Consider the following 14398-nt stretch of genomic DNA (forward strand, 5'->3'; position numbering starts at 1 on the left):
ATTTTAAACTGTCACGTGACCGTTCTTCTTCCACCAACTCGTCAGGTGGCAAAGGCTGGGAGGTCATTTCCCACTGCCTTCTGGAGCACGTCGCTTAGAGAAGATCTTTAATATGCGCAGAGCTGGAGAGCAGTGCACGAGTTTGTATCAGGAGAGTGAGGGAAGCAATAAGAAGGTGGGTGAACTCTTGTGTGCACAATGTTGCAGTTCTCAAGCAATTCTCTGAGGCAGGGTGACAACTGAGGCCAAAGTTCAGTTTTGCTAAATAATTGTACAAAATCGTTCACGTGTGGTTGTGAAATCTGGGCCTATTAATGAAGCACAGCAGTCAAAGATCTCTGCTGCTGAAATGAAACATCTGATGTGCATTGCTGGAGTGCATGTGCCTGGCTAAGAACATGCGCTGCATGTGTGCACTGGAAAATTGTGTAGCTGCAAAAATCGTTAAGAATGTGCAGAGGATGAGTGGAGAAAGATTGACAAAGGGTGTGCATGTATCAGAGGAAGGAGGCAACTGAATGCATTGAAGATCCCCTAAAATGGGATCAGACCAAGCTGCCAAGCAGTTCTGAATGTTTGGTGCTTCAGTAATGAGATGCCCATGAACCTTCAAACTAACTAGTTTGACATACATGCAGAACACTGTTCTAGGGTATCTCTATATACATTAACACTCTATAGTTTAAAAGTGTACTGTAGTGAATAATCTTTAAATGAGAAAATTGTATTCTAAACACTAACAGATTTTGTCCCCAGTCCTTGATTTGTTGGTGATTAATTCCACCTGGCAATGAATTGTAATGGTCCATATTTGCCTCTATAAACAATGTTATACATAAAATGATTAATCAGAATCATGTGTATTTTAATTGGAAAAGCTGCATTTCATTGCAAAAAAAGCACACATTGAGAAATTAATTCACACTTCCATATAACAAACAGACGATCAAATACTTTATTCTGAGGTTAAAAATATTCTCTCTTTGTGTCACAATTCGGATCATGGGGTGATCGTAGGTAGGACCCTATGCATGGCGGGAGTACCAAACTTGGGCAGAATCAGGCTTGAATCAGATATCAGGAGGACACACAAGGGTTTAATCGTGCAGACACAGTGGACAGGTGACAGTCCGTGACTAATGATTCAAAGGAATACTCAGTCAATACATGCAAAGCCAAACCAGATCCACGAGCGCAACCAGGATATAGTCCAAAATCCCAAGAACCAGGAGATCCATCCTTCACAATTTCAGGAACTTGGGTTAAGTATTTCCAGGACCAAGAAAGGAATCCACGCATACAGGAACAGGAAATGAAGCTTGGTGCAAGGTTCACGAGAGTGATTACTAGTAGTCCAAAGGCTCAGGGCTCGGAATGCCTGGGGTCGGCCTTGTCCCAAGGCATGAGTCTGACAGCGCCGGGCCCAGAGCATAGGGAGCACTAGGCTTAAATAGATAGGTATCCAACACAACGTGAGAGTCATGCACACCCGGATAGGCTAAAGGTGTCGGCCTGAATTCCAACGAATTAGATACTTTAGGATATGGAATGGGCAACAGAGCGCCCTCTAGGGGCCAGATCCCAATCATGACACTTTTTTTAAAGTAAACCCATTTTTTCCCCCAAACATAGCAAAAAGAAACATTTGGTGAACAACAAGCTCATTTCCTGTACGGTGCCTGTTCATAAAGAACTTGATATAAAGCAAAAAAAAAAAATTAAAAAGTTACAGAAGGAAAAATGGTGGTAACCAAAATTATTTGACCACTTTCAAGTTGTTAAACTCTTTATTAAGTATCTCAAATATGCAACCTTTCTGGTATGTGAGCTAGGTTTTGGGGATTACCTTAAATTCATAATTTCTTATTTTATCAATCCAGGTCTAGAGTCATAATTTTATCATTTATGTGGTGCTTGTATAAAATATGGTTCTCCAGGAAAATAATTTTTACATTTACAAGAAAGAATTGTTTTCCACTGAATACTATTAAAAAGTTGTTAGAAGGCCATTTTAAGAAAGGGTTGCACTTACAGCTGACCTGCCACTAGAATGCTAGAATGCCACTAATGCTATTAAATAGCCACACTGGGGGTAAGTTACTGAATTATTGGATAATTGATGAAAGGTTGAGGATTTAATTTGTACCTTTGTGTTGGGTATTTTGTGGGTATATAAAGGATGTGCATGCTGCTAGTGGTGGTTCCTGTGTTGTAACCTGAACACATTGTCCTGAACTTCACATATTTGTGGCCATTGTGGGTGGTTATGTGAGCAGACCCTTGAAACCACCATTGTTGAAGATACTGTCTGTCAGAAAGGTGACAAAATCTGCAAGAACTCTGCTGTGGAAAAATACATAATTACTCCAGATTTATTTCTTTTTCTCATCTTATTTTTTAAAGCATAATAGAAGAGTTTTGGTGACAAATGGCAATGTTGTAACAGCACCTAAGTCCTTTCCAAAATGCTGAGAAGCTTTGGGGAAGAGAAGGAATTCATAAGGGCAATAGGACCAGCTTTCTAATATGGGTAGGGAGGCAGGGCATCAAGAGGGAGTGATAGTGCCTCCCACCATAGACTGGACCTAAGCCCCAGGCACTTGGACATGATATGAATGGTGCAGTGATACCTCTCAGCACTATGTGGATAGCCCCAAAATTGACCAAGATTGGTATGACAGCTATGAGGGTTCTGTTCATGACTGGCACCGCTGCTCCAATCTGCACGCTGCACCCTGCAATGCATGCTGTCCTGTTGAGAGCTTTTAGCTACCCTAGCTCAGGATAGGCCTTGTCACATACTGTATATGTAGGATTGTACAAGCCCAGAAAGGAGATTAGACAGGGCACTGGGGTAACACCCAAACCCTTCATGACAGAGCTGTGGGATCTGAAATGACAAAAGTAGTCAAAACTTCATTTAATGTTTCATCCTACATCACGATGTCACCATACAAGGGCATTGGACTGAAAATTCCCATTAGAGGGCCTAATGATCTTATTTCTGTACTTGCCTCTAGCTAGATTTTCATTTTAAAAAGATGGAGCAGGACTGCTTGTCAGTAGTGCAGCTGGCACAGGCAGGCGACACCCCGTCTCACCCAGTGACTGGGTGGCTCCTGGGATGGCAGGGACAGGGTCAGCACCAGGTTACTGCACCGGCCTGGGTAGGACTGACCACCACGCTCAGCGGTCTGATACACTGCACAGAGAAGAAGAGAGTGAGGAAGGCAGGAGATGGAGGGGGTGAAGAGGATTGGGAAAGGGAGAAAGAAGAGAAAGGGAAAGGAATGAGACCATCGTGTTAGTATCAAGATTGCAGAACGCCAGCTTCATGTAGAATATATCACCACAAGTCAGCGACTGATACAAGCAGGTATAGTTTAAGACTGAGACCTACTTATTTTTCCAGTACAAGACAAAAAGAGGAGCAAGGGAAAAGGAGACACACAGTTTATGTCCTAAAAGAAACAGAGAGAAGAAGAGCAAGGGAGAAAGAGGAGAGAGAGCAGTAACAGAAAAGAGGGAGAAGAAATAGCAGGAGAATTTATGTCCTGCTGAAGCCCTTGAGTGTGTGTAATACTATCTCGCATCACTTAATTGTTTTTCTGGGTAGAGCACTGGTCTCCAGCGCTTGTCCCTGAGGCTGTAAGCCTTCATCTTACAAATCACCTGTTTTTAACTCTTTTTTTAACTCTAAGCTACTGATGAATTAAGCAAGAATTCTGTGCAATCAGGAAAACTCTGGCCCTTTAGGGCTCAAAGGTACTCCGATTTTGGTCTCCAATTAAAATATATAAATTGACACGTCACCTACATTAGAATGAGTTTGAATTGTTCCATGTCTTCAGAAAGTGGTTCAGAATGTTGCTCTGTAAGACCTACAAGAGTTGGTGATTCCTGACTTAGGGAATGGGGAAGATTTCAGTGGGAGTGTGGGCAGGGCTAAGGAAGACTCAGTGGCAGTGTGGAGTGGGAGAGTGAAGGCTGCACGCTGTACCTGGGCAGATGTACACCTGGTCAGTTTCGGTCAGGCTGGACCTTTCATGGGGCCGCAGCCATATCTGAAGCACAGGGTTAAGGAAGACAGCAGAATAGGTGCCATTTATTAAATATTTGTGTATTTGCCTTGCCCTACCGCTTTGTTACAGTTCAAACTGAGAAACAAGGAAAAGGTCAGTTCCCGGTTTGGCTCTGTGGTGTGACTTCTTGCAAGGTAGGCTTCTTGACACAGTCAGGCCACAGAAGAACTGTGGTGGCAGCTCTGGTCATACAGATCTATCCATCCCTGCATTTTCTTTATCCAATTCTGGAGCCTATCCCAGCAAGCAACAGTTGCAAGGCAGGGTACACCCTGGATGGAACACCAGTCCATGACAGGGCAGACAAATACACAAGAGTTCACAACAAGACCAATTTTCCCAGAAGGTAATTAACCTACCAGCATGTCTTTTGACCGTGGGAGGAAAGCAGAACACCTGAAGACAACTCATGTGAATACTGCAAGAATATGGGAACTCCAGGCTGATAACACTCCACGAATTATAGGTATGTATATACAGTATATCAGCTCAGGACCTCTCCCACTGTTCTCTACATTTCATTTACTTACATAGTTACCACTAGCCAGGTCTGGTGTCCAGGCTTTCTCTGAAAAGATACAACAGGCAGGCAATCGTACAGGATTTTTGGTAGAGACTCTCCTACTGCTCCCCTCTCCCGATCCCAGCGAGCTCCCTCCATGTACAGCCCATAGATATGTACACCATAGTTCTGGGAAAGAGAAATATATACAGTATATGGAAAGAGATTGTAACAGTACATACAAATCTATTGGGAGTATATATGTATACACAAAAAGAACCTTTTATTCGTAGATATTTTTGTGCTCTCATAATGAGAAAATTATGGAATTAAGAAGGCAGTATGGAGTTAGTTGGAGGTCAACATAGTAATGGATAATATTCATGTGCAAGAGAACATAACCTACTTTAGATTTTCAAAACAAGCCTCAAATTTCTGCAACAAATTCTCAAAGTTATCAGTAACGATTAAATGAAGGCTATCATCTAGAAAAGAGAGTAAAATTTATGAGGAGAAAACAAAGTGAAATACTTTAGTGCTATCAGTTTTGTCATAACATGAGCTGTTCATGTGAACAAGTTGTAGTTCTGCGAAACAGTATGTGAGTATTAATTCCTACCTGATCAGAGAGGTTGGTGGAATCACTCTCAGGATCAGTCACAGTTTCTTCCTGAATCTTTGGGCACCTGTTGGTGTCACTGTCTCCTTCACTTTCTTTATTAACGACAGTATCTCCCTGGCTCTCCGTTTCTGTCTCTGTGCTTGCTACCGACTCTCTCTCTCGACGTGTCACTGCCACGCTGAAGCTCAGCTGGTCTACCGGCAGGTGGTGGCGGCGTGCATGGTTCTGTAGGGCCCCTGTCAGGAAAGCCTGAGGAAAATAGAACCCAGAGATCCAGAACTCCGAGGGAAGACCTCTGTCCACCCAGCTCTGGAAAACAAAAACACACACAGGGCACTGCACATAACTTTACTGTCATCACAGGACACTGCACATAGCTGTACTGTTAACACACCTGACTATAATCACAGGGCACTGCACACAACTGTACTGTTAACACACCTGATTGTAATTACAGGGCACTGCACACAACTGTACTGTTAACACACCTGACTATAACCACTGGGCACTGCACATTACTTTACTGTTAACACACCTGACTATAATCACTGGGCACTGCACACAACAGTACTGTTTACACATCTGACTGGAATCACAACACACTTCACACAACAGTACTGTTAACACACCTGACTTTAATCACAGGGCCTGCACATAACTGTACTGTTAACACACCTGACTGAAATCACAACACACTGCACACAACTATTGTTAACACACCTGACTGGAATCACAACACACTGCACACAACTGTATTGTTAACACACCTGACTGGAATCACAGGGCACTGCACATAACTGTACTGTTAACACACTTGACTGGAATCACAACAAACTGCACAGTTTTTTATTATCATAGAAGAGCAATGACAACCCAATGAATTTCTTCAGAGTCATCACTGAAACATGAACCAGGGGGAGGGCTATGGGGATGTGCATTTAAAAATGAGAACAGGACATATTTCTTCACCTAAAGGATTGTGAGAGCATGGAACACATCACTCATGAATGTTGTAGAAGCTTGTGCTCTTCTGAAGATTTCATAGCTAAGTGGAAGCCAGTAACTTTCTGGAAGCTCTAATAAACTTCAAACTAGGGTTGCAATGACATAATCAAAGCTTGATGGGAAGAAAACCCAGAAACCACTGGTGTCCCAAGCAATGCAAGCCATCTGTCCTCACTCTGTGTTTCCCATGCCACTGGGGTCAGGTCGTACCTGGAAGAACTGGAGCCGCTGCAGCAGGTCAGCGATGTAGCTGCCCAGGGGCTTGAGAGATGGGTATGAGCGGGCAGACCACAGGGCTGGCACCTGGACACAGAGGGAGGAAGAGGGAGTCACCACTCATCATCACATCAGCGCTAGTGCTCTTCCCACGCTCAGTACTCGGAGTGAACGGGAGAGGGAGAAAATTAAACAGGGAAAACAAACAAAAACATGAAAAAAAATCAAGAAATGTTCATGTGAAATTCAAATGCTAAAAAACATGGGCAACAGTGGCCTCTGCCCCAGCAGGAGTGTTTTGGAGTCACTGGAGCTTTGGGCAGAACAACCAGTATTGATTTATACTGAGACAGTTTTAGGTTTAGGGCCGGAGGTAGGAGTCTTAGGTTGAGGATTGGGATACTGTAGTCTCCTCACATGAGCCTGGATACATAATAGTGATCCCCAAAACAACACAAGAATGCTGTGGGAACGCCCAGCCAAGTACAGAATGTCAGGGGTCGGGGGTCGGGGGTCGGGGGTCAGGGGTCAGGGGCAGTGGAGGGCAGGGCACCTTGCCCAGCAGCAGGCTGTTGGAGGTGTCCTCCAGCTCAGGGGTGATGAGCGTCTGTCCCCTCAGCGCGTGGCCCAGCTGTGTCAGACTGTCCCGCACTGTGCCCGTCAGCTGGTTGAACCGCCCCAGCTCCTGCGTGAGCACCGCGTTCATCGACTCGGCGTGCCGAGGGGGGAGGCGCCGCTGGACACAGGAAGACGGGGGGAGGGACCGAGAATGGGACAGTTGGAAAGTTAGAGAAACAGACTGAAGATTTCTCTTCAGTCTCACATTGTTTTAATGAGAAGCTACTGAGATTAAGCAGTCTCTCAAATAATTAGTTGCAATTTGCTGTAGCCCTGCCCAGTAACTGTAGACTTTTTTGCTTTTTCTTTGCCCTGACTTGACTGGCAACACAAAGATTTGGACTGTTAGATCATTGCATTTAAGCTTGAAATACTGCAGGTTCCTACCTCTAATAGAAGTGGTAATAATATACTTAATATTATGTTTGATCAGTGGTAGTGTACCGCAGCATTAATGACAGAGGGATGAAGCCTCTCACCGCGATGTCGTCAGTGTTGAAGGCAGGAGGTATACGGGACAAGATGTCAGCAGCCAGCTCCGCCACCAGCTCACAAGAAGACCTGCCCACAGCACTCACCTGCGGACGATAGCACACTCACAGCACAGACCCTGCACACAGAAACACCCTGCACAACACACGACACACAGCACTGACCTGCGGATGATAGCACACTCACAGCACAGACCCTGCACACAAGAAACTCACAGCACAGACACTGCACACAGAAACACACTGGACAACACACGACACACAGCACTGACCTGCGCACACAAGAAACTCACAGCACAGACACTGCACACAGAAACACACTGGACAACACACGACACACAGCACTGACCTGCGCACACAAGAAACTCACAGCACAGACACTGCACACAGAAACACACTGGACAACACACGACACACAGTACTGACCTGCGGACGATAGCACACTCACAGCACAGACCCTGCACACAGAAACACACTGGACTCTCGACCATGGACACTATACATGGCACACAGCACTGACCTGCGGACGATAGCACACTCACAGCACAGACCCTGCACACAAGAAACTCACAGCACAGACACTGCACACAGAAACACACTGGACAACACACGACACACAGCACTGACCTGCGCACACAAGAAACTCACAGCACAGACACTGCACACAGAAACACACTGGACAACACACGACACACAGCACTGACCTGCGGACGATAGCACACTCACAGCACAGACCCTGCACACAGAAACACACTGGACAACACACGACACACAGTACTGACCTGCGGACGATAGCACACTCACAGCACAGACCCTGCACACAGAAACACACTGGACTCTCGACCATGGACACTATACATGGCACACAGCACTGACCTGCGGACGATAGCACACTCACAGCACAGACCCTGCACACAAGAAACTCACAGCACAGACACTGCACACAGAAACACACTGGACAACACACGACACACAGCACTGACCTGCGCACACAAGAAACTCACAGCACAGACACTGCACACAGAAACACACTGGACAACACACGACACACAGCACTGACCTGCGGACGATAGCACACTCACAGCACAGACCCTGCACACAGAAACACACTGGACAACACACGACACACAGTACTGACCTGCGGACGATAGCACACTCACAGCACAGACCCTGCACACAGAAACACACTGGACTCTCGACCATGGACACTATACATGGCACACAGCACTGACCTGCGGACGATAGCACACTCACAGCACAGACCCTGCACACAAGAAACTCACAGCACAGACACTGCACACAGAAACACACTGGACAACACACGACACACAGCACTGACCTGCGGACGATAGCACACTCACAGCACAGACCCTGCACACAGAAACACACTGGACAACACACGACACACAGTACTGACCTGCGGACGATAGCACACTCACAGCACAGACCCTGCACACAGAAACACACTGGACTCTCGACCATGGACACTATACATGGCACACAGCACTGACCTGCGGACGATAGCACACTCACAGCACAGACCCTGCACACAAGAAACTCACAGCACAGACACTGCACACAGAAACACACTGGACAACACACGACACACAGCACTGACCTGCGCACACAAGAAACTCACAGCACAGACCCTGCACACAGAAACACACTGGACTCTCGACCATGGACACTATACATGGCACACAGCACTGACCTGCGGACGATAGCACACTCACAGCACAGACACTGCACACAGAAACACACTGGACAACACACGACACACAGTACTGACCTGCGGACGATAGCACACTCACAGCACAGACACTGCACACAGAAACACACTGGACTCTCGACCATGGACACTATACATGGCACACAGCACTGATGCAATATACAGTATGCAACAAATCATTCCTCCATTTTCCATCCGCTTCTTCCAATTCAGGCTCGCGAAGGAGCCAAGGCGTATCTTGGCAAGCAACAGGCGAAAGGCAGGGTACACCCTCTATGGGACAACACCAGCATGTCTTTTCACTCTGGGGGAAAGTAGAAACCTGGGAAACGCTGCAATAACCACAGACGTGCCACTAGAGGCCGCCATATAGGGCCTCAAACACTTGTTAAATACAGTTATTTGACTGCATGCAAGACAATCACTGCATTAATTGTCAGAAAAGTGTGCACTCGTGGTTTATTTAGTAAAAAAAGAGGTCTGCCAGTGTTAGTGGTGGTTGTGTGTGTGTGTTAGTGTTTGAGCTCATTCCAGCAACACCGGAAGCAAGACAAGTTATTACCTTGAACGCCTTTTGTTTTACCAGCGTGTGTGTAAATCTGTTGAAATAAAGAGGGGGGAATCGGTAATAAAGAGTCCTCTTGTACTCTCACCTCCCTGGGCAGCGTGCCCAGGATGCTCTCAAACAGCTGGCTGGTCTCTTTCGTTTCCTTGGCGATGCTGGCATTCTCATGCAGACCAAACACCTGGAAACACGCAAGACTGGAATGAGGCCTCAGCGGACTGTGCTATCCGTCACTTACACCCTTAGTACCACTTAGTACCAGAGCGAGGCGTTTCAAACACTATCGCTCACTCACGCCACCAATGTCAGTTACAGTCATTCTCGATGAGATGGCTATAGAGTCAAAAGAGGCGAGCAGAGGTTTATCCTGGAAGGTAAAAAGAAGTTAATCTACAAATTCTATGAGGGTCTGCAGAAAAGAAAGGGGTGAAAACTGCACTATCATGGTATGCAAAACTGTTAGAGACAAAAAAGAGACTCTAAGCTGCAGTTTCACCCAAAGATGCTTCCATCAGGTATTGACTTAAGAGCATGAATACGTATGCAAACCACATGTTTTAGAATTTAATCGTTCTGGCATTTTTTCTGACATTTAAATTGTTTCATTCACGCAAGTGTCCAATTTGAACCTGGGATGAACAATTTTCAACTTAAAAAGTTTTCATCCTTTGCAATTCAACAGATCAGGACTTTGTTGGAAGGACATTTTTCAGGGCTCTGTGTGTTTTGTTCAGCTCCAGAGATGGAATCGTTTATTCCACTCGTGCTTTGCAGGCTGCACCCTGACACAGGTCTCCATTGCAATCTGTCCAGATTCAAATTCCACTGAATTTTAGAAATCAGAATCTCTTCCCAGAACAAAATCTCATAATAAAATAGACATGAGATGGGATGGAAACTGACATGTAAATCTTTAATTTAATAAAAAAGCTCTGATGTAGAACATCATCACTTTTACTTATTTAAAATGATAATAACTAGTTTACAATTCTATACCAAGTGGACAATGAAGATGTTCTTGAGTCTGACCTCAGGGTGTTCACTCAGTGGCAGGCCCTTAATGTACTCCAGGACCTCTTGAATGCCGCCCTCTGGTGGTAGGCGGTACACACCACTGGGAGAAAAGCTGTAATTGTGGTCACTGAGCAGCAGGGGGCAGTAGCAGGTGTTTAGCAGGCAGAGCAGCAGCCGGCGGTCGAAGTCGTCAATGATGCGGCCCCCATAGTTACACTCTCCTGTCAAGTAGATCAGAGCTTCCCACGGCACCCTGCCAGTCTCGCTCAGCAGCATCTGAAGGATGGAAAGAATCAACGGAATCGACTGGTTTTATTTTACTAACACACTAACCTCAGAGCAGCACTATCTTTACTATAACGGGTGACCACAATTGTACAGAATATTCTAATTGAGGCCTTAGTCCCATGTTATACAATCTTCACATCCCATCCTTCGATTCAAGTTCTAAATTTCTAATTCTAATTCTCTTGTTTATCCTAATGATTTGTGTGCCCTTCCCTGCCGTATACAGAAAATGAATATGTATCAACATAAAGGCCTTTTTCATAGGTAGCCTCTTCCAGTTCTGTAAGTATAGTCTGTTTGTTTCAGGATCTAGGACCTGTGTACCCTCTAGGTTTCTGGAAGGGGATGCTGTGGGAATGCAGTAGGACAAGTGGGTACAGAACCCCCAGATGCCCTTTCTTAGAAACCCAGGGTCCTCCCCAACTTGCCCTCCTACCTGCAGCTGCCGGGCACTGATGTGGAGGTCGGAGTCGTTGAACTCATATGGTGCGCTCCAGCCCAGAGAGCCGTACTGACAGCGCTCCTGAACCACACTGTGGAAAAAGCACAGTGCGAACAGCAGCCGCCCCCACTCCTGCAGAGAGAGAGAGATGCTTGCAGGAAAACTGGCAAACAAGAGGGCGCAGAACCCCAAACCTCCCCTCCTAAACACCCCTGGATCCTCCCCACATCCTCCACCGCACTCACAGCAGACCTGGTCAGGGAGTGAGCCTGCCGCAATGCAGTATGCTATTGGTCTTTCCTTCTCTTCATTTTCTAACCACTTTATCCAACAGAGGGTCGCAGGGGAGCCAGAGCCTATCCCGGCAAGCAACAGGCACAAAGAGGGGTACACCCTGGACTGGACGCCAGTCCATCGCAGGGCACACACAGACACACACAAACACACACTCACACCAGGGCTAATTAACCTACCAGTATGTCTTTGGACCATGGGAGGAAACCTACATGTACATGGGTAAAACATACAAACTGCACGTAGATTGTGCCCAGGAATTAAACTCAGGCCCCCAGCCCTGCGAGGCAGAAAGGCTAACCACTGTGCCACAATACTTCCGCCACTTAAAGCCCTGGCTATAATTTTAAAAACAACTTCACTTTTCTGTTCTCACTCTCTACCCCTGACCATCTTTCACTGCCTCCCCCCTTTTCTGTTTTTAATGAGCTAGAAAAATCAGCACACGTAAGAGACCCATGTGAACACAGGGAGAACATACAAACTCCATGCAGGTAGCACCCCAGGAATTGAACCCAGAGCCCCAGCACTGCAGGACTAACTACTGCCCCACTGTGCTGCCCCTATTATTGCTCTAAATATCTGGAAATGTACTGGAAGAGCAACTGTCTGCTCATTGTTTTATGTCTGGCAGCACTGGGTCAGGCAGAGCACGAAAGAGCTCGAGAGACCCCTGTCCTGCTGCTGGTGGGCTCAGAGGTTGTGAGCGCGTGTGTCACTGGGCCCCACCCTCTGTCTGCTGCAGCTGCTGTAGAACTCGGGGTCCGAGATGGGGTGGGTGGTGTAGCAGCGCTGCATGCGGGCTCGCAGACCCCGGGGGGGCTGGCTGGTGATCTTCACACTGTCCCGCAGCAGGGCAGGCGGGAGAGCGGGGCAGGGGTAGGTGGTCAGCCAGAGGCGGAACGAGGGCTGAGGTCGCGGCGGGCCGGAGAGCAGCCCCTCGCACAGCTCCCCCAGCTCGCCCAGCCAGGCTCCAGCCAGGTGGCAGTTCTGTAACACCACCCAGCTCCCCTCCTCTGCAGCCTGGGGAGAGGAGGAGGGGGCAGAGGCGGGGTGAGACCGAGATGGGACCAAAGAAATCAACAGAGCAGTCTTCAAGTAAAGAGGAAAACGCCAAACTGTTACATCCCCGGCATCCCGCACTGTCCCTTTAAGAAGGCGTAGACCTTTCCAGAACACCCGACCACTCACCCGGGTCATCGCCACACCCTCGGCACTTCCCAGTTTTAGGAAGCTCTTGCAGATTACTAGCTGCTCAGTATTTTGGAAATTCTCTCCTTGTACTCAGCGCTTTCAGCTTGGATTGTGGATTCCTGGCTTCTGAACGTGTTTCCCCCTCGACAACACTTAGTTTTGTGATTACAACAATTAGGACTTAGTTTTTGGCCGCTTTGGATCTTTATTTAACTGGCTTTCGGACTTTTCAGATTTTACCGGCTTCTGGTCTGTGACTTTGGGATTTCGTTTCTGGCTTGTTTTTCCCATTTTTTTTTGGATGGTGGTTTTCCTAAGTTTTGGCTGTATCTCATTGGACTACGGATTTCGGACTTGGTTTTCATCTCTGCACAGGATCCTAAACTCCTCTCCTGGTACTTACTGGCAGGAACGTAACGCAAACCATGCTTTGAGTTTGAATCAGTTTGAACCTGCAAATAGAGCAGGAATGAAGGAGTGATAATAAGATAACACAGAGGAGCTGGGAAAGATTGAGAGAGAGTGTCGTATTGTAGCGTTCTTGGGTTCATGTGGGTATGCGCCCTCGCTGCTACCGCCTCAGGTCGGCCCCCCACCCCTGGAGACTTGAACCCGGGCCTCCGACGTCACTTAACAGGGGCCCAGCCCGTTGAGCTAAAGGGAAATCTGTCAGCCTGATGGCTGCGGTCCCTGCTATTCACAGGGAAGGGCGGTGACATCACCGTGCTGGTAAGCTGGCTCGAACAACCTGCAATGGTGGCCGTACGCGTTACAGTATGTTGTGCAGTATGTCTACTGTATGTCTTATGATGCGTCTGTATTGTAAATGTCTGTAGATGTTGTGTCGATTGCATGTGCTTTGGCAACACTGTAATCCATCGGTCCCGCCAATAAAGCTGTCGGAATTGAACTGGCGGAATTGAGTGCGGACTGGGACTGACGTCGCCCACTGACCTTCTCCATCAGCCTCCGCGCGACGTGCTCCTGCCCCTGGCCAAGAGACACACTGCACAGCACCGCTCCCTCCGGCCCTGCGGCACACACAGGCGGCGACAGTGACGCAAAGGGGTACAGGGATCAGGAGTTATGGGGTGGCAGGGAGGGAGTGAGGGGGATCAAGGGAGAAGAGGGGTATAAGCTAGTAAGACAGGAGAGGTTAGGGTTACAACTGGGCAGAGAGAATAATGGAAGTTTTTATTTCTGCTGTTGTTAGCTTGGCGTTTTTTGTAATTTCTGTGACTTGGACAACAGGTTTCTCTCCAACACAACTGAATGTAAATTTAGAGAGGGAGACGGCGGAAATAAGGGGATATACCGGGGTGGAGGAGTAGGGTTG

General features: G+C 47.1%; 1 protein-coding gene across 1 annotated transcript in view; it reads right to left on the reverse strand.

The window, feature by feature from the left end:
- Positions 1-1768: 1768 nt before the first annotated feature.
- Positions 1769-14398, reverse strand: part of LOC148829855 (dynein axonemal heavy chain 3-like) — a 112652-nt gene continuing 100022 nt past the window's right edge. Inside the window, exons 60-71 of the mRNA XM_088922626.1 lie at positions 14017-14093; positions 12598-12891; positions 11569-11706; positions 10860-11120; positions 9919-10011; positions 7525-7623; positions 6981-7163; positions 6422-6514; positions 5204-5515; positions 4663-4773; positions 4001-4064; positions 1769-3202 (exon numbers count right to left, since the gene is read on the reverse strand). Coding sequence (XP_088778752.1) covers positions 3060-3202; positions 4001-4064; positions 4663-4773; positions 5204-5515; positions 6422-6514; positions 6981-7163; positions 7525-7623; positions 9919-10011; positions 10860-11120; positions 11569-11706; positions 12598-12891; positions 14017-14093 — 1868 coding nt within the window. The 3' untranslated portion in view covers positions 1769-3059. The remainder of the gene's footprint in view (positions 3203-4000; positions 4065-4662; positions 4774-5203; positions 5516-6421; positions 6515-6980; positions 7164-7524; positions 7624-9918; positions 10012-10859; positions 11121-11568; positions 11707-12597; positions 12892-14016; positions 14094-14398) is intronic.

The sequence above is a fragment of the Atractosteus spatula genome, chromosome 8 (genome assembly GCF_055471065.1).
Source record: "Atractosteus spatula isolate fAtrSpa1 chromosome 8, fAtrSpa1.hap1, whole genome shotgun sequence".
NCBI classification, from domain to species: domain Eukaryota; kingdom Metazoa; phylum Chordata; class Actinopteri; order Semionotiformes; family Lepisosteidae; genus Atractosteus; species Atractosteus spatula.